The 18,465-nt window shown below is 45.8% G+C and overlaps 1 protein-coding gene across 4 annotated transcripts in view; it reads right to left on the reverse strand.

The window, feature by feature from the left end:
• Positions 1–17,849, reverse strand: part of ARHGAP25 (Rho GTPase activating protein 25) — an 86,431-nt gene extending 68,582 nt beyond the window's left edge. For 2 of the 4 annotated variants that reach the window (XM_046663126.1, XM_046663124.1), the window contains exons 1-2: positions 17,515–17,849; positions 17,237–17,317 (exon numbers count right to left, since the gene is read on the reverse strand). In XM_046663126.1, coding sequence (XP_046519082.1) covers positions 17,237–17,317; positions 17,515–17,575 — 142 coding nt within the window. In that variant the 5' untranslated portion in view covers positions 17,576–17,849. The remainder of the gene's footprint in view (positions 1–17,236; positions 17,318–17,514) is intronic. The other 2 variants (XM_046663127.1, XM_046663125.1) reach the window with 1 other exon arrangement.
• Between the last annotated feature and the right edge of the window lie 616 nt (positions 17,850–18,465).

Below are 18,465 nucleotides of genomic sequence, written 5' to 3' on the forward strand. Positions count from 1 at the left end.
CTTTGAAGAGTGTCCCAAATTGCAAAACCATGTGGAGGCTCCTCTCTTGCCCACCTCACATTCTCCACTTTCCCCTCCTCCTTCTTTCCGCCCCCTCCATATGCTAGGTGCTCTCTCCTACTCTCCGTCTTTCTTCCTTTCCTCCTCTCCCTTGCTCGTCCTCGCCCCTCATCTCAGCTGTCCACCTAGACTCACTGACCATATGACAAAACTGGTGAATAGCTTCAGCATCTGTATTTCCTGAGTAAAGCTGCTTTGTGCCTGAGTTAGGAGCTCCCTGGATGCTCAAGATGAGAACAGAGGTGGCGGGGAAGCAGGGCTGGTGAACATGGCTCCCCCACACCCCTGAGTCTGAGGTAGAGGAATTCTTCGGCCACATTTTAGTCTCAGTCATCAAGAAGACTGTGATTATCGGAGCAGCCTGGATCCCTTCTGACACTTTTCAACAGTCTAAGCCCGTGACTCGGGCCCTGACCTCTCTCAAGAACAGCTGAATGCTCAGTCACCCACGCGCTGTTCCAAATTAGCTTCAGAAACTGAAAGACCTGCTTCCTTCTCCACAAGAAAGTCAGACTTGCCTCTCTGGACCAAACCATTGCTCAACACTAATAAGGGCAGCAAAAGGAGGCATTGGTCTTATTTCAACTTACTTCATGTCACTGGGATAGAGGAAAGTTAGCAGGCCACAGGTCAGTCCCCAGCTATTCCACAAAAATCTCCTTGATCACCTACTGTGTGCCAGGCACTGTTCTTGGCAGCAGTGATCTAAAAGTGAAGGAAACAGACCAACCCTGCCTTCAAGGGGCTTACAGTCTAGTGGGGGTTGGAGACCACAGACCCACAAACAAATGAATATCACTTCAGGTATGAAAAGCACTGCAGAGAAAATAAAATAAGATAATGGGATAAAGAGAAACTGGAGTATTGGAGGCTATCTTAGATACTGTGGTCAGGAAAGAGATAATATTGGAGAGATAATATTGGAACTGAAACTGAATGAAGTGGAGGAAAGGCCGTGGTAAGAGCAGGGGAAGGGCATTTCAGAGAGAAGAGCAGACCAGCCTTGAGCTGGCCTTGTGCACCAAGTGTTTAAGGACCTTGAAGGTGCATGTGGCTGAAGGGCAGTGTGAGAGGAGCAGAGGAGTGGCAGATGGCTTGGGAGAGAGGGGAAGGGATCAGGTCCCATAGACAGGATCATTAGTTAGAATTTCATTCTATGTGTACTGAAGGTGTTTTGTTTTGTTTTGTTTATTTATTTATTTATTTTTTAGGAAGATTAGCCCTGAGCTAACATCTGCTACCAATCCTCCTCTTTTTGCTGAGGAAGACTGGCCCTGAGCTAACATCCGTGCCCATCTTCCTCTACTTTATATGTGGGACGCCTGCCACAGCGTAGTGTGCCAAGTGGTGCCATGTCCGCACCCGGGATCCGAACCAGTGAACCCTGGGCCACCAAAGTGGAACGTGCGCACTTAACTGCTGGGCCACCGGGCCGGCACCTACTGAAGGTTTTAAAGAAAACATGACACAACTCAATTTCTACTTTTTAAAGCTAGCGAATCTGGCCATGGTGCAAAGAATCTGTGGTTCAGGACAAGAGCGGAGGCAGGAAGACTAGTTAGCAACAACTGCAGTAGACCAGGCAAGAAATGATGGTATTTAGAGTATCAGAGATAATGGAAATAATCAGATTGGAGAGAGGAATCGGTAAAGAATCCAGAAGTTCTCTCTGGTGGATTAGATGTAGGGCGGGAGAGAAAAAGATGAATGGGAGATGACTGTAGGTTTTTAGCCTGAGCAACTTGGTGAATGGTAGAGCTTTTATGGAGGTCAGGGAAACTGGGTGGGAGGGTGGAAAGAGAGGCCATTCCAAATTCCATGTTGGACATGCTGAGAGAGAGCTCCTGGGACATCCCAGTGGAGATGTTGAGCAGAGCCCAGCAGAGAGGTTGGGGCTGATGTGTAACAGAGCAGATGGGATTTAAAGCCACGGGAAGGGATGAGATGAGCCAGTGAGTGAGGATGGATGAAGAAAAGAAGACCAGGGAACTGAGCCCTGGGACAAGTGCTGGTGTCATAGACATGCAAGCTGTGCAGTCACATCGGGCTCCACTCTTCGATGGCCCCTGCACTTGGTTTAATGCTCTACTCTCACCGTCTTGAAATTCTTAACAGTTTGGATCAAGGGGCTCCATATTCTCATTTTGCACCAGACCCTGCAGATGATGTAGCCAGTTTTGCCTGGAACGGTTCAAAGTTAACAGGTCTGGTGAAGCAGGAGGCTCCAGCAGAGAAGACTCAGGGAGAGTGGCTCAAGAGGAAGGGGAAGCCAGGGAATGTGGTATCAAGGAAGCCTTGAAATTATTTCAAGGAGAAAACAGCTGACTGTGTCAAACAGTGCAGAGTAGTGGAGCGAGAAGAGGACAGAGGATTCTGCCTTGGCTTGCCGGGGTACAGATGACTCACGACTTTGGAGAGGACCTTCTTGGTGGAGTGGCACACACCAGGGCTTAATTAAGTCGACTGCAGAAAGAGAAGTGACCAGGTCTACCACTGCCATTTGAGAACCTGTAGCGAGAATACAAGTGGAAGCCCCCATCCTGCAGTCTACACCCCTTCTCTTCCCACCCCCAGCTCCACTTCACAGTGAGGGGCCTCACACGTGCATGTGGACACATCAGCCCAGACATCCGGGCTCTGTTCTGGGGCTCCCTGCAATCAATCATCCTCAAGACAGCCACTGGGGGGACCCTGGAAAACATTTGTGTGGGCCCTGGAAATAGCTCTGGCCATCTGTGTGGCGAATTTCACAGTCCCAAGTGGTCTAGACGGCAAGCAGGTCACAGGCTGTGGGTGGGCATGTTCCCTTGGCCAGCCGCCTTGCCCTGTGAAGAGGAATACAGCCTCAGCCAGGACCCTCGAAGATCCAGGCCTCTTGATGGGGCCTTTGTTGCCCAGGACCAAAAAGGTGAAGATGCGGGCAGACGGAAGCACTTGGCGGTAGGAGAATGAGGTGGTTCTCATTGGGTGGCACATATTTCCTCAATGAAACATAAAAGTGAGAGTGATGGTGGAAGGAGGTGCTAAGGTCTTGGGGAGAGAAAAAAAAAAGTTTTGGGGAAAAGGAAAGTAAATTTACTAGGTAGGCATAGTAAGATTGTCAAGCTCTGTGGAACATCCCCCTAATATGATTGATTACAAATTTTAAGAAAATCCATGCGGCTCAGTGGTCTGATTTCCCCCAGCAGTGTTCAACGGCCCAGGTACAGGCACCAAGACCAGGGATCATTGGGTTTAAACAGGGTCAGGGGTTTCTCCAGTGGTTATGACCATGCGAGAGGGGAGCAGAGGACTTCAGGGGGTTAGTTCAGCAGTTCTGCACCACCAGAATGAGGACTCGACGGTAGAGGGGTGTGGTGGATGATTGATCATGAAAAAGCCATAGAACCAATGGAATGATCGCTCACTGGGGTGAGAGGATTGCCTGGGTAGGGGAGCTGTGCATATAGGAGGTGGTGGTCACAGCGAGGGAAGCCTGGAAGTGAGATTTTAGAGATGGTGCAATTATAGGGGATGACATGGTTTACTTATGACTATGAGCAGACCAACTGGTTGGAGGAAGTGTTATGGGAAATGAGGCCATCAAAGGAGAGATGCTACCAATAATAAAAACAAGGTCATTGTCAGGCACTGCACTAAGTAGCTTGTACACCCATTATTTGATTCTTATAATAGCTCTATAAAGTGGGCAGGACTACTGCCCCCATTCTTCAGACAAGAAGACCCAGGCACAGAGAGACTCAACCTACTTGCCCGAAGTCAAAGAGGTGGTAAAAGGCTGAGTTGGAAATCGAATCCAGGCTTGTCTGACTTCAAGGATTGTATTCTTAAAGACCCTGCCACGACACTCAGGTGTGGCTTCTTAGTTGAGTAGAGTTGGTTTGTGTTTTTTAATTTTTTTTTCTTTCAAGAAAACACTTTTTGTCTGGAACATCACTTTTTATCTGTAAAGACACAAAGGTGACTAAATCATCAATCGCTTTCATTATAATGCTGGGCACTTCAGGCCACAGAAGGATGAGATATGGGCCTAACTTTGTGCTGACCGGAGACTGGTTTAATCTAGGGCTTTCTGGAGAGAAACAAAACAGAGCAAGTTTATCGGCAGAAATGCAACTACGTCCATTGTCTGCGGGCGCCCTCTACTGGCCATTAGTCAGAACAGCAGTCTGGGACAGGAAATGCTTGGTGCTTTTTGGAAGGAGAGTGTAGACTTGAATTAACGAGTAAAAACTTGCCCCTTGTAGATATTTAGTGACTATGGGTAAAGTAGGGCAAGGAAACTTTAGTTACAGAACAAACCCTGTGTCAGCTTTTTAAATGTCACAATCGCAGTCACGTCACTTATGTGTTCCTGATTCTCTTTAGTGGGAGAGCCCTGCCTCTCTCTGGGTGTCTCTCCAACGACTGTGAGCTACTTGAGGTCAAGCTCTTAAGCTTTTTAATCTTCTCACATCCTGAGCCTAGTATAGTGCCCAGCACATAGTAGGTGTCCAACAAATATGCGTCAGCCAGAATAGAAGCAAAATGAGCAAAGTGGTACAATTTCACAGAAAGAGGGATGAACTGTACTTGGGCAATTCAGGAAGACTCCAGGAGATGGGGGGGGGGGGGGGGGGGGGCCGTGGTGATGGGGAGGAAGGAGGAGAGTTGCAAAAATTTCCAGAATGTAGAATGGCAAGCCTAGGGGGCAGATATAGAGCCCATGGGATTTTCGTGTGATTCTGGAAGGAAATACCCTGCCATATGACTGACCGGTCTGACCCTTCCAGAGAATGTATGAGCAAAAATTAAAAATTTCATAGAAACCGATGGAGGAAGCTAGCATGGCAGACTCAGTTAGGCTGAAGGAAGAATTTGGAAGATTCTAAAGATGGGTCCTAAAAAAGAACAACAATTCAAGGTTTAAAGAAGTTTTTCCATAATTTCATTTTTACCTTAAACTATGTGATCTCACCAGAAATTCAATTCATTAGCTATACAGAGCACCTATCACAATGATGGCATTATTTTCTCAAAATACCTTGTTTTCTCAGACACAGAGCGCTGGCACTAGGGTGACTGTCTTGGTTTTCATCCTGGGAGTCTCAAATCTCAAGAGCCCCCTGAGTCTCGGGCAATTTAGGACGGCTGGTCACCCTAGCTGAGCAGGAGAACTTGGAATGGCTCAGAGGAATATTAGTCCCAAACGAAGAAAAAGCAGGTGGACCTCAAAACAGAGCACAAACGACCTTGACTAAGAATGGATTAGAGGTGACAACTATACTCTGTACCTGTTGTCATCATGACTGTAGTTGTGGGTATGGTGAGATTCCTCACGACCAGCAAAATGGGTTTCTGAGTCATAAGTGACTAGCTGTGGAGGAAGAATGCACTTATAAGAACCCTTGGGTAGCTGTTGCTAAGGAAGATGGCAGTCTCATTTCAAAGGTCCTGCTGTTCCTTATAGTTCTATCTGAAACTAACGATCTGAAAATGAATAGTAGGCCACATGCAGGATTCTTACAGTCAACCAGAAAGCTAGTCCACCACTGTTGTAACCCACGTGTGAGTGATCACAGATGTTAAACGTTGACCCCAAATAAACAACTTTCACCCTCACTTCAGTGGCCAGAGATACATGTGACAGTGGGAGACGTCAGCAGTTCTGGAGGAAGGGGCTTCTCAGTACTGGGGAAGGGTCTTCCAGGTGGTACGCAACCCACGGTCCCTCTTTTCCTACCCCAGGTAAGGGAAGTTTGATGAACTGCTCCCATCCCAGGAGCACGGAGACAGCGACACTTCCACAGCAGGCGTTCTGCGGGACACCTCCCACGAGCTCCTCATCATCCTTATTGGAAAGTCACAACGCAGGCACTTTACTGATTTAGGAAAGAAATGACGACAAAGAAACAAGACAGAAAGAGAAGAGTGAGAAGAAAGAAAAAGGAAAAAAGAAAACAAGCATAGCTGGGTGAACATAACCGATAAAGCTCGTGTGCATTAAGGAAGGACTGCGCATTCGAGGACTGGAGGAAAAAGGAGTACGAAACACGACGTGACCAGCCAACTCCAGACCAGCATGGCTGTTGTGGGCCAGGGCCCGACACTGGGCAGGAAAGCGGATCAGAAGATATTGTAAAGACCATTTGTCTAAAGAAAAGAAAGAAGAACTAAATTGGACCAAAACAAACAAAACCCTAGCCTGCTGGCTGTGGCTTCCACCAGTGACTTGGTTAGAAGGAGCCGACATCATGTCTACATTGTTGTGATGCTCATGGTGACGATGATGATAACGACTGATATTTATGAAGCACATACCAATGCCCGCTATTATGCTAAGGGTTTTACCAAGATCACCTCCTTTAATGCTCACAGTAACCATAGGGGTTAGCATGATGATTATGCCGAGATAAAGAAACTGAGCACCACGGTCACACGGCTAGCAGCTAGGGATAGTGGGATTCAAATTCAGGCACTCTGACTCCAAAGCTAGCTTCCTCACTCCCCTGCTATATATAGCTGGCCCATTTCATTGTAGCTAGTTCAGACTTTGGTCAGAAAATTCTTTTTGCAAGCTTGATTAAATTATTTTAAAATATTAAAAAATCGTCTACATCAGCGTCAGAAACTTCATACCGTGGAACTTCCTCTTTCATCTGGAAACTCCCAAACCAACAAGGAAGCCTACGAATGGTCCAGAGGCTGGGGTCCCATCAGTAGAGTAGCACCAGCTCCATCTGGAACTAAGATCTGTGTGTGGACATTTCGGGGAGGGTCACACAGTAAGAAAGGGAGGAAGTGAAGCAGCTGTCACCTGAGCCAGCCACAGTCCTGGTAACAGACGCCTCACGGCTTGTGGAGAATGTGCGGTGGCACCAAGTGGAAAAACACTTTTCTTAGAAAGATGGAGGTGTGGGTGAGAGAGCGCTGGCACGTGAGAAGCACAGTATCGACAATGCTCCCGGCACAGGACCAGTCCTACAGAGATGAGCAAATAAATATGACCTGAAGAATGAATGAACAAATGAACGAACAAATGACCGGCCTCAATGTGCTAATGATACCATCATCTTATGCAACTCCAGGGAAAGAATATAAGTGGTTGTGGAATCGTGTTTTCATTTATGAACAAAAAGAACTGATTCTCAGCACTGACAATTTTGAACACCATTCTTGGAAAAATTGTAATGCCCGATTGCTACTAGTAAATGAACTGTACCCACAGGATCTCCTAGGAGTTGTGTACTGATAGATTGCTTATGCTTACACTCTCTTCTTAAAGGAAAAGACTTAACGGTGTTTTCATATTCAAATAAAAAACTCATTTGCCATGAACATACAAATTCATATCAAAGACAGGAAAATATAAGTATGCTAATCGAATGGTTGAAAGTTGCTGTGAGTGAGCTTCAAAATTTAGCTCTGAGTTTCCTGGCAGCCAAGATAAAAGGAGAAACACAATGAGTTGCACAACTGTCTTACCAGAAAGGAGGAAACACTTGGGTCTCTCAAAGAAGACAAAGGGTTTCTGAGCACTGAATTCTCAACTAATTTCCTCATAGAGTTATACATAGGAGTCGCTAGCATTGTCCACTCCTTGTTCACAGCTTTTTATCAGTCATTCAACAACGTTTATTGAGCAACTAATGTATAAACAGTACCTTACTAGGTACTGTGTAACAATGGGCTTACATCAAACGTACAACGAAGAGCAACAATACAATGAGACACATGTTTAGGATATTTAGACTCAAGGTACTCTGCGTGGAGCGCTTCACCTGGGAGAGGTCAGCGAGGTTTCACAGAGAAGGTCACGTTCTTTGTTTTGTTTCGGTTTTTGTTGAGATATAATTGACATATAAGATTGTATTCATTTTAGCTGTACAAGACAATTATTTGATATATGTTACATTGCGAAATGATCACCACAATAAATTTAGTTCACATCTGTCACTGCACAGAGTTACAATTTTTTTGTCCCATGTTGGGAACTTTTAAGATCTGCTCTTTTAGCAACTTTCAAATATACAATACTACACTCACCATGCCATACATTCTGTCCCCAGGACTTGTCTATCTTATAACTGGAAGTTTGTACATTTTGGCCACCTTGTTCTCATTTTTACAACACAAACAGGAGCAGATTTCATGAAATGATTACTTGCAGCAAAGATAAAAACCGAGGGTGTGCCATTAAAGCACAGGTCCGTGAGCCCACTGTGTGAGGGTGTGCATCCAGTGCATGCAGTCCGAGCACAGCCTTTAGCTCATTCCGAGGTTGGCAATGAGATTATCTATAAAGAAAGGAAACAGGTGTTTGCTGAGCCCCTAACGTGTTCTGCGCATGATGTAGCTTCCTCCTCTCAACAGACGCATAATTAATCCTATTCGTTGAGCAACTTGCCCTGGGATTCTCTGCTAGTTAGCAGAAGGGTGCCAAGTCCATGCATGCTTTTCTGTTTTCTTGACTAAACACCCTCCTGCTCTCCTAACTCTATCAAGAAGGGTCAATGGGCAAGTCACAAGTCACCCCTTAGAGAGTCCTCTGTCGATGCCACTTTTTACAGGCAGTTTGAGTTCATTCTCTCCAGGGAGAGCCTAGAGCACTGTGGTTGCCTGTTACTGATTAAGGATAAATATCTTTCTTTGACTGCTCAGCGATCAGTTGGTAGGGTTGACTCAGAGCACGCAAGTTCAGGAGCGTTCACTGAGCTCACCACAAAGGACGTCCACAGTCTCTAGAGCCACAAGCCTCTCTGTCTAAATGGCTGGGAAAGGATTACTACATTTCCCTTCCAGCAATTTGCAGACTGAGGGACTCCCAGAGGACAAGATGTCTTCACTGTGACTTACGTAGCGGTAGGAACTGGGGGTGAAAAGGGGGCCCTGAGTAGAGAGGCTTCAAGGCAAATGAAAAAGAGCAGGAACTGGGAAAGGTAAGCTGTGGCTGAGGGCTGCAGTGAGAGTGTGTGCGTGCTTGGGGAAGGAAGTGGGTGTGGCAAGAGACAAGCGGGCAGGTGAGCAGGGCCAGATCACAGGCACTTTCGGTTTAATCCCTTCACAAGGAGAAGCCATATGAAATTATAAAGCTTCTTTCTCCTTCGAAGAAACAGAGACTATGTAGAGGAAAACCAGGGTGAGAAAGATGGCAAGTCTGCGACTCCCTGAAGAACATGTCCGTCCACACCTTAAAGAAAAAGAACGGCAGTGATGGGTGGCCGGGAGACCAGAATTCCTACTCCTGGGCGCCCTCCTATGGCTCCCAAGGCTGTTCTCATCAGAGGACTTGTCTCGCGTCTTGTCATTGTTTCCCTGTCTGTCCCACTACCCCATAAGCCCTGCAGGTGCAAAGAGCACGACTGTCTTTATATTTGGCTGCTAGACCTATTGGTATAATTTTTTTTGTAAAGTGATTTTTGTTTTTTAAGAAAGCTTTCAAAGGACAAAAAAAAAAGGTTTCAAGGAGAAAAATGATGATGAGTGAAACATAAGACAAGAAATGCAAATTATTTTCTCTCTTTGTAACTTCCATATCTCAGTTCCTGTTTGGAAACTCTACAAAATGTACATACCGTCCCCTGGGTGGAATCTCTCCGCTTGGCCTGTGCCTCCCATGTTATCCCTGGCTCTCCACGGGTGTCCTGTGGTCGCAATGGTTGTGGCCACAGTTGGGGCTTCCCTTCAGCTCCTCACACACTCCCATCTCTTGTACCCGATTAGCCATAGGGCTGCCTTGTGAGCTGTCACGCACTTCTTATCTCTCAAGCTGTGCTGTGTGTGATGGCCCATCCTCACAACTTATCTTCTCAATAGGTCCCGGGATCATTCCAAAACTCCCATAATGGGCATTCCTTTGTTTTTGTTTTTGCTTTTTTTTTTTACAGTGTAAATAGATCATTTGTCTTTGCTTTCTTTAAAATACTATTACAACTGTACATATTAATACTAGCACAAGAATTGCAAGTTTTGGAGTTTGAAATGTATCCCAGGGAGACATGGTTGGGCCAGACGAGTAAGAGGAATAACTGAGGATGATTTCTCTGTTACTTTATACATCGTAAAGCATGTTCCCATCCGCTGCCAGCTCAGGGCTTTGCACACAGTGTGGAATTGTAGAAACAAATCCCAGGTGTTTTCTAATGCCATTTTATTTTCTGTTCAAACAACAGAATGTTCAGAGAAAGGGAAAACGTCTACACTTCATTTTTCCTTTTTGAAGCCTTTCTAAGTCAGCTCTTCTAATTTTGAGAGTTTAAGTGAAAATCCAAATTATAATGCACTACGTTATATAGTCAATCTGCTTTAAATATTAGTTCCCATATTTTTGTTTTTACAAAAATCGTACTGTTCTGGGGCCGGCCCGGTGGCACAGCTGTTAAGTACGCACGTTCCGCTTCTTGGCAGCCCAGGGTTCGTCGGTTCGGATCCTGGGTGCGGACATGGCACCGCTTGGCACACCATATGTGGTAGGCGTCCCACATATAAAGCAGAGGAAGATGGGCACGGATGTTAGCTCAGGGACAGGCTTCCTCAGCAAAAAGAGGAGGATTGGCAGCAGTTATCTCAGGGCTAATCTTCTTCTTCTTCAAAAAGAATAGTACTGTTCTCTATGCGTATTTTACATTATCAGCTCATGACATATTTCAGGCAAATAAAAATGGTTTCAACTGAGATTTTGAATCCAACAGATATAGAGTTAAGCATTTAAAAAGTAATTTTAACTACCAGGAAATGTTAATGAATCAACTCACATTTGTTCCTATTTCACTCAGTGACAAAACCTACAGCACACTCTACAGAGAGGAAAACTAACTCAAATTAATATATCTCTATCTAGAATTATTGTATTTTCAGAAGCTCCTGGCAATTAAAGCCTTATCATGAGGTACAATTCTGGTGTTTTTGTGGTTCATCATGACAACTGCACAGGAGCAAAGTTTAACAATTTTCTGAATATTTTAAATATTAGCCTATTTTCTCATACCAGTTATTTAAAAAGAATGCTTTTCTTAAAATCTCCCAAGTATTAGTGTTATACAAATTTAAACCTTTAAAGAAAACCACCACAAGACTCAGTATGTGAACTTTCCCTATTAATTCTGAAACTTAGAACTAACTCTATTAGTTTGCTTAACTTTGGGATTTAAAAAAAAAAACAAATCACATACTGCACTACACACATCCTAGACATTTTCGAAGATCAAAGTCTACTGCTGAGTGTAGTTGGCTCGGCAGGGAAGCCCTGTGGTCAACTCCGAGCGCCCCTCAGTTAGGAGCATCTTGGCCAAAAGGACCAGGGACCAGGCTCCCGGTGGGATGCCCCCACCCTCGCCGGCCCCGTAGTCCCCAGCGTGGCCCCCTCCCTGAGTCCCAGCCTTGGCCGCCCCTCGCTCAGGCCTGCCACCCCTGCCACGGCGCTGCCGCGCCCTCCAGGAACCTGGCGGACACAGAAGGCCAATCCTCCAGGAGGAGCGAGTCCTCTAGAAAAATAGGCGGCAAGTTAACGGGAAGCACGGTGGTACAATTCCTAGCACCATTGGGGCACCTGCCACCCAGCCACCCCATCTTTGTCCTTGAACAGGCCTCCCTGAATCCCCAAGCTCTGAGGGGAGCAACTCCTGACTCGATCGTCATTGCAGTCCCTCACCGATGGCACCCTGAGAGTTGCATCGGGCAGGCTTTCCTTACTCAAAGGACCGCGGGCCAGCTCTGGAGACAGGCAGAGAAGGTATCAAGTTCTCCCGTCAGACGCTGTGCAGATGAGTTATAAACTGTGAAGTGTGGGTGGGAGAGATGGCGGCACTACCGCAATTGGAAGGTATTTATGGCTGTGTATCCCACACCAGGGCCACAGGGCATCGCACTCTTGACCCATTTTTAGAGACACAAGCGCCCGGAGCCACTGAGCTGGCCTCTGCCAATCCCAGTGAACTTGGGCTCCCAATCTAACACAAAGTCCAGAATCCAGGGCAACCTTGTCCAGCGCCTGCAGGGGACACTTTGTGTGTGAGGGAGTAGAAATCAAGATTGTGACATCCCTTCACCACTTAGGTTGGTCCTAACTCTGCTGCTGTGTACAAGGGCAGGACATGACATCAGTCCCTGTTTCCCAAGTGGCCGGGAGGCCCTGGGCCTGGGCAGCAGGTGGTACGCATCTTGTGGAAAGAATTTAACTCAAGCCCACAGGTAAGTCAACAACAACATGGGGACAGACATTTTACTCGAACAAGGAATAAAGATAGGCATGGGCCGTGGAGGGCATCCCTGCGTCAGTGTTCCCTGTGGAGAAAGTCACGTTCTTCTCCTTGACTCTGCCTGCACACGTGGGGACCTTTCCCCATCGGGGACCTGGAGCTGCTCAGGGACGGCAAAGGCTTCAGCCACAGCAAATAAACTAAATTTGGTCCAGAACGCAGGCTGGTCCGGATTAGCACCTTGTAAGTATGGCAATGAATTGTAAAGAAAGTGTTCACCAAAGCTGAACACTGGACCAAGACGAGTTCACCATGGCCTGCATGGTCTCAGGATTCCTGACCTGGGGAGCCAGCGTTTCAGTGTTCAGAGAAGGTGACGAATATGCTCCAGCAGGCTGGCCTGGTCACTCTGGGGCCATGGAGCTGTTCCCAGAAAGCCCTGTATCCTGGGACTAGAGGTCCAGAAAGTCCACAGAGGACCAGGTGTGGGTCCTGGCTTGTTCGAATCTGTGTGGTCAGGGTTTTGCAGCTGGCTGCTGATCGCCAAAGAGGGTGTGTCTGTAAGACCTTGGGCCAGTAGGCCTGGCCAAGAACTTGGAGTCCAGAATTCGGAATCTGGAATTTGTTTTAGCTTTCGGTGTTTTTAATAACATGGTTAATACTTGTTCATTATAGAAATTCTGGAAACTACTTTAAAACTAATAATATATATGTGTGTAAGTATGGCTCACCCATAAATCTCTCACCCATGGTTAACTCTTAGAGACGAATGATGCACATCCTTCCAGATTTTTGAGGGTTTATTTACATGTTCATTTCTTTGTTCATTTTACAAACAATAATAAAATAAACTCTTGTGTACCTCCCACTGAGGTACCTGTGAAGCATCCCAACTGCTTTCCCCTTCTTTTCCCCTCCAGAGGTACCAACCCCCTTGAATATTATATTAGTCCATGCCTTGCTTTTCTTTATAGTTTTGCCATATACATATATAATTTTTAATCTTAGTATAAATGAATCCTATTCTGCTTTCCTATGAGCTCCTTTTTGGCCCAATGTTAAGCTTTTGCTACTCAATCTCATTTAAATGTATAACTATAATTAAGTAGTTTTCCTCTTGTGTAGCATTCCATTTTATAAAGATACTACAGTTTATTTTCTTACTCTGTAATTGATGAGCAATTGGGTTGTTTCCTGTTGTCATCAACAATACTCCTATGAAACGTCTGTACCTCTATTCTGGTTCCCAGGCACGAGAATGTGTCTAGGCAGTCTCTGAAGTGAAATGGCTGCCTCGCAGGGTTTGTGCATTGTCGACTTCACTAAGTGATGCCAAATTGTTTTCCAAAATTGTCGTATCCTCAGTGTTACGAGAGTTCCTGTTGCTCCACGTCTTTGACAACACTTGGTATTATCAGACTTTTTCATTTTAAGGCCAGTTTGGTGGGTGAGAACAAGTATGTCATCGTGCTTTTAATTTGCAGTTGCTGATTATGGTGATTAAGCATATTTCCATATATTTATTGGCGGTAGTATTCTTATTCTATAAAATGCCTATTCGTGTTTTGTTCATTTTGTTTATCATTTTTTATTGATTTACAGGACTTTTTTAGTATATTTAATTCTATCTGTGTCTGTGTATCTATGTATTTATCTACCTAAAACTATACTTTCAAGTCTGACTTCTTTTAACGAGAATAATGACCTACAGTGCGTAAGGCCTTATGGCTTTATAAATTGATCTAGTTGTGAAGATCCTAAGTAAGAAATGCTTTTATTCCCTTTAGTCTAATTTCCTAAAGGAAAAAACGAGACCCCACTTCAGACAAATAATGATTTATCAAATGGAAAAAACTCAAGTGGGAAAAAAACCCCACTATTGATATTTTTCACTTTACTACTTGGGAGACTAGAGTAATGCATTTTTGTTTCTAAATAAAAATTTTTTCAATATTAAATTTCAGAGGGAAAAAAAGTTGAAAACAGCCACCTTTCCATAGTTACTTTCGTCATGTGTCTCACAGTCACATGCTATCTAGGGCCTGTTCTCCCCTGTTTTGGCTTGGGGGAAATGAGGAAAAGAGAAAGATGGTGCCTGCGACTGGATACAATATGGGCGGTCCGGAAATCCACCCAGCAATCTTCCCACTAAATGCTCCCAACCACCGGGCAGACGGGGGGCCTTCCCTGGATGATCAATACCCTCTCGATGGAGCCTCCAGGCAAGGAAGTGGATGTGCCAGGCCCCCGACAGTGTGCAAGAAGGGATGCTGCCTCCTAGAACCCGCCCTCCAGGGCTTACAATTCAGTGAGAAAGACAAATATGTGAAAGAGTAGAAGATTGGAGCAACAGTGCATGAAAACCACAGAAGGCTGTCACAGCTTTAATTGCTAGACTGAAATTGAAAATGATAAAGGATCAAAAAAGGAACTGTGTGGTCTTGGCTCCAACTTAAGTCAAGTCTGTTCGCTCTGCATCCCCTTTTCCTCCAACCCCTCTTCCCTACCAGGATCAATAGGTCAGATGCAGGGGGGCCTGCGTCCCGGTCTCCCACCACTGCCAGGCCCAGGTGGTGGTTTCCGGGTCAGCCCTGGCCTCCAGCGGGGCCCTCCTCAGCTCTCTGAGATGGATGTACAGTGGGGAGTCCCTTCCCCACTCTCAGGGACTTCCACTTTCAGTCCAGCCTGACTCAGCACACAAAAGATTTAGGGGAAACTGGAAGTGCAGCCCACCAGAAAAATGCTGGGGCCTCTTCCTGGGCCCGTGTCTTGCTATTTCCTGAAGCATGTGCTGCACTTGGTGCACACCCTGTGCTTCTGCCCATCCCCCTTAAACTATAGCTTAATAAGAGCCTCTTGGAAATTGACCTGGACAGTGAATTTGCGGTAATACTTGGGTTCCAGTCAAAGTGGCCTTAAAATCACACCCTTTTGCTGCTCATCTACTCCAGTGGTTTCCAACTAGGGAAGATGTCTCTCCCCAAGCATCTTATAATGTCTGGAGACATTTTTGGTTGTCACAACTGGTGGCAGGGTAGTTGCTGCCATCATCTAGCAGGTAGAGGCCAAGGATACTGCTAACATCCTGTAATGCCCAGGATAGCCCCCATCACGAAGAATTAGCCAGCCCAAAATATCAATAGTGTCCACGCTGAGAAACCCTGATCTACTCCTTACTAGCTCAGGCTGGGAAAACCACAGGTCATTGGCTTGACTGACATGACTCCCAGTTCCACCCATCCTCCTAATAGAGGTAAGCATCTCTGATATATTGTTAAGCCAGTTCCTACAGACGCACCTGGACACAGGATGCTGGAGAGGGGACCTGAGATCCAGTGGTTGAGTCAGTGACTCTCTCCATCGACATGACATTCATGAAAGGTATTCTGGCTGCAGTCCCATCTCTCAGGGTGACAGACTTGTAAATAGCATGGATAACGACAAGGGCCCGTCTATATTTCATTAGGTAATTTTTTTTTCAGTAAATAATACTAAATAACATTATCTTCTTGTAGTCAATCATTCATTCAGTCAACAAATATTTATATTGTGCCCACTAAGACCAGGCACAGCGCTCCATGCTGGATGAATGGTAACTCTCAAGGCTACTGACTTAGATGCCAGCCGTACAGCAGGCCTTTTCATCAGGTGGGATAGAGGGCCGGGTGCTTGTTAAATTACAGATTCTTAGGCCTAATCCTCAGAGATTCTGATTCCATAAGTCAGGATGGTGCCCAGGAATCTGCATCTTTAACAATAACTGGAGGTAACTGATACCGGCTATCCATGGGACCGTGATTTAGGAAGCATTGGTAGAAATCATGTAATCCACCCAACCCACTCCCAGGTCTGAGCATGTTCAGACATGAGTTTGAAGGTGGTGACTTCCTAGATCCCTGAAAAAAAATCACTTAACTGTTAATTGTCTCACGTTTCCCAGTTTTAAACAGAAGGAGAGTAAGACCTGTTCAAACACGGATAAGGGGAAGGTAGAATGACCTCGCGTGAAGAGAAGCAGGACACTTTCAAAGGAATAGAACCATAGAAGTTTTACTTCTAAAAACAATTTTGATGACATATAATAGAATAACATTAGCCAAGGGCATTGGTATCAGCAGCAGTTAGGAGGAAAATCTCTTGCTTAGAGGCACACACACTCCCTGTTCTCTGGACCGACCTCAGCATGCAGTGATTTCTACCTTGATTAGGGACCTCCCTGGTCACCAAGATAAATGGCTCCTCTGATTACTCTCAATTTTCTTTCAAATCCTTTCTCAGACCTACATCGTTAACCGTCCATTATGTAACTTTGCAGTAGACCGCTTACTCTAGTAGCACATTAACCACTGTTGGAGGCCCAAGTCTAAACTTTGTTCTTAGCAAAACTTTTCCAAGCCGCTGGGAACAGCTGAACACTTACCTCTGTCTAAGGTCAAGGAAACCACGCCGCTGAACGGGGATAAGAATAAAACACAGAGAATCCCTCTTGGCCCAATTGCTCCACACTAAAGTCCTGTGATCGATTCAATAGAAGAAACCCACATAAAGAAACTCATCACAAGTGCATGCCAGATTAAAATCAACGGATCACCATCGTCATTAATGAAAGGCCAGGAGAGCTGAGAAAGCATGCCAGCGACCCTTAAGATAATTAATCTAAAATGTGTCTCTCTTTTTTAGCTCCTCTAGCAAAGAGTTCCCTTCCCTTCTGTCGCTATAACTAAAATTGTCTTTATTCTACCTTCAAATGTCTCTATGTTCCTGTCTTGTCCTCACTGTTTATTTGTTGCTACAAGCAGCCCCATCTCAGCCCCCCAGGTCCACAGAGAGGGCCTGGAGACCCAGCAGACTCAGAACACAGGACACCTCGAGTTTACTCACAGAGGAAGCACTTCAAAAGACTCTACTCTCAGTGCTCCCATCAAAAACCACTCCAAATATGGATGAGGTTCCAAACAGGAGGCAAATTATCCTTCCAGGATAAATAGAGAAAAACTCACAGTTTTGTGTCTGATCTGTAGGCTTGGCCCATCCGAAGTACCCCAGGTCCCACACACTGAGGAGCTCCATGCCACCGCCACCTCCGAATGAAAGAGAATCCCCTCCCAGTGCTAGGGAACTTTGAGCCAACATATCCGTTTGAATGCAAATTTTTCCCCAAACCCAGATTTGTGAGAGACCCATTTTTAAGTAGCCTGTGCTCCCTGCAGACCCACATGCAAATAGTGGGAGCTCAAGTAGAAGAACCGCAAAGGTAACAAAAAGACATTGACGGTACCTATTTTCGCAGCCTCCATTTTCAGGTTGAAATCCCAGTTTCTTGGCAACTTCAGGGACATTTTGCCTCTGGTTCCTGCGAGTCCCTGCCCAAGCGGCGAGTCTGTCAGGATTCGCACCCTTCTTGCTTTTTCGATTCTTCCCTCCAGCTGGTGTGTGTGTGTTTTCCCCTTTATGTCGCTTCACAAGCAACTTTGGGTTTGAGGTCGACTGGCCAACGTGTCTCCTCCTTTCAGATGAGAGGTCCACCCATCTGTCACTTGGAGATGGCACCCAAACCCCTCCAAATTCCACCCACAGTCCCACGGGACCCGGGACCTCGTGAAGCGTGCACCTCGCTTTTCTTGCTTTCAGTTTTACCAGAAATATCCCAGTTGACACTTCGCTGTGCGTCATGGGAAGCAGAGCTCCTGTTCGAAAGAATCTCAGGCCTCCCTGAGACGAGGTCGTGATAAACAACTGCGGCCTCTCGGCTTTTTTTTTTTTTTTTTTTAACTGTCTGCTTCCTTGCATTTGAGGAAGTGGGTGGCTGTTCAGTGTAGATGATGCTTGATGAGCACTGTTTCTCAAGAAAACGGGTTTTGGAAATGCTTGTACAAGTAGAGTGAGTGCTTTTGTGATATAAGGCTAGCATTCTGATTAAAAGAAGAAGAAAATGCCAGGATTCCTGCCATTTGCCCCTAAGCCCCTCCTCCTCACCAAATGGATCAAGCATCTGAAAATGGCCAGTAAGATAACCAGTGTTCCCCCAAAGTCACCTTCCTTTAAATTCTTCCTGCTGTAAGGACCACATGGTAAGCTCTCCACCTGCTCAGGATAAAGGTTCTAAGGGACCCCAGCCTGCTGTAGGGAGGGTTCTGATGGATTTAGCTAATAAGTTAGCTGTGGCTGGGTAGACCCCCTCACACGCTCTAGCGATTTTCTGGTATTGTGTACAGGGTGTGGGTTTTGG

Source organism: Equus quagga, chromosome 5 (genome assembly GCF_021613505.1).
Source record: "Equus quagga isolate Etosha38 chromosome 5, UCLA_HA_Equagga_1.0, whole genome shotgun sequence".
NCBI classification, from domain to species: domain Eukaryota; kingdom Metazoa; phylum Chordata; class Mammalia; order Perissodactyla; family Equidae; genus Equus; species Equus quagga.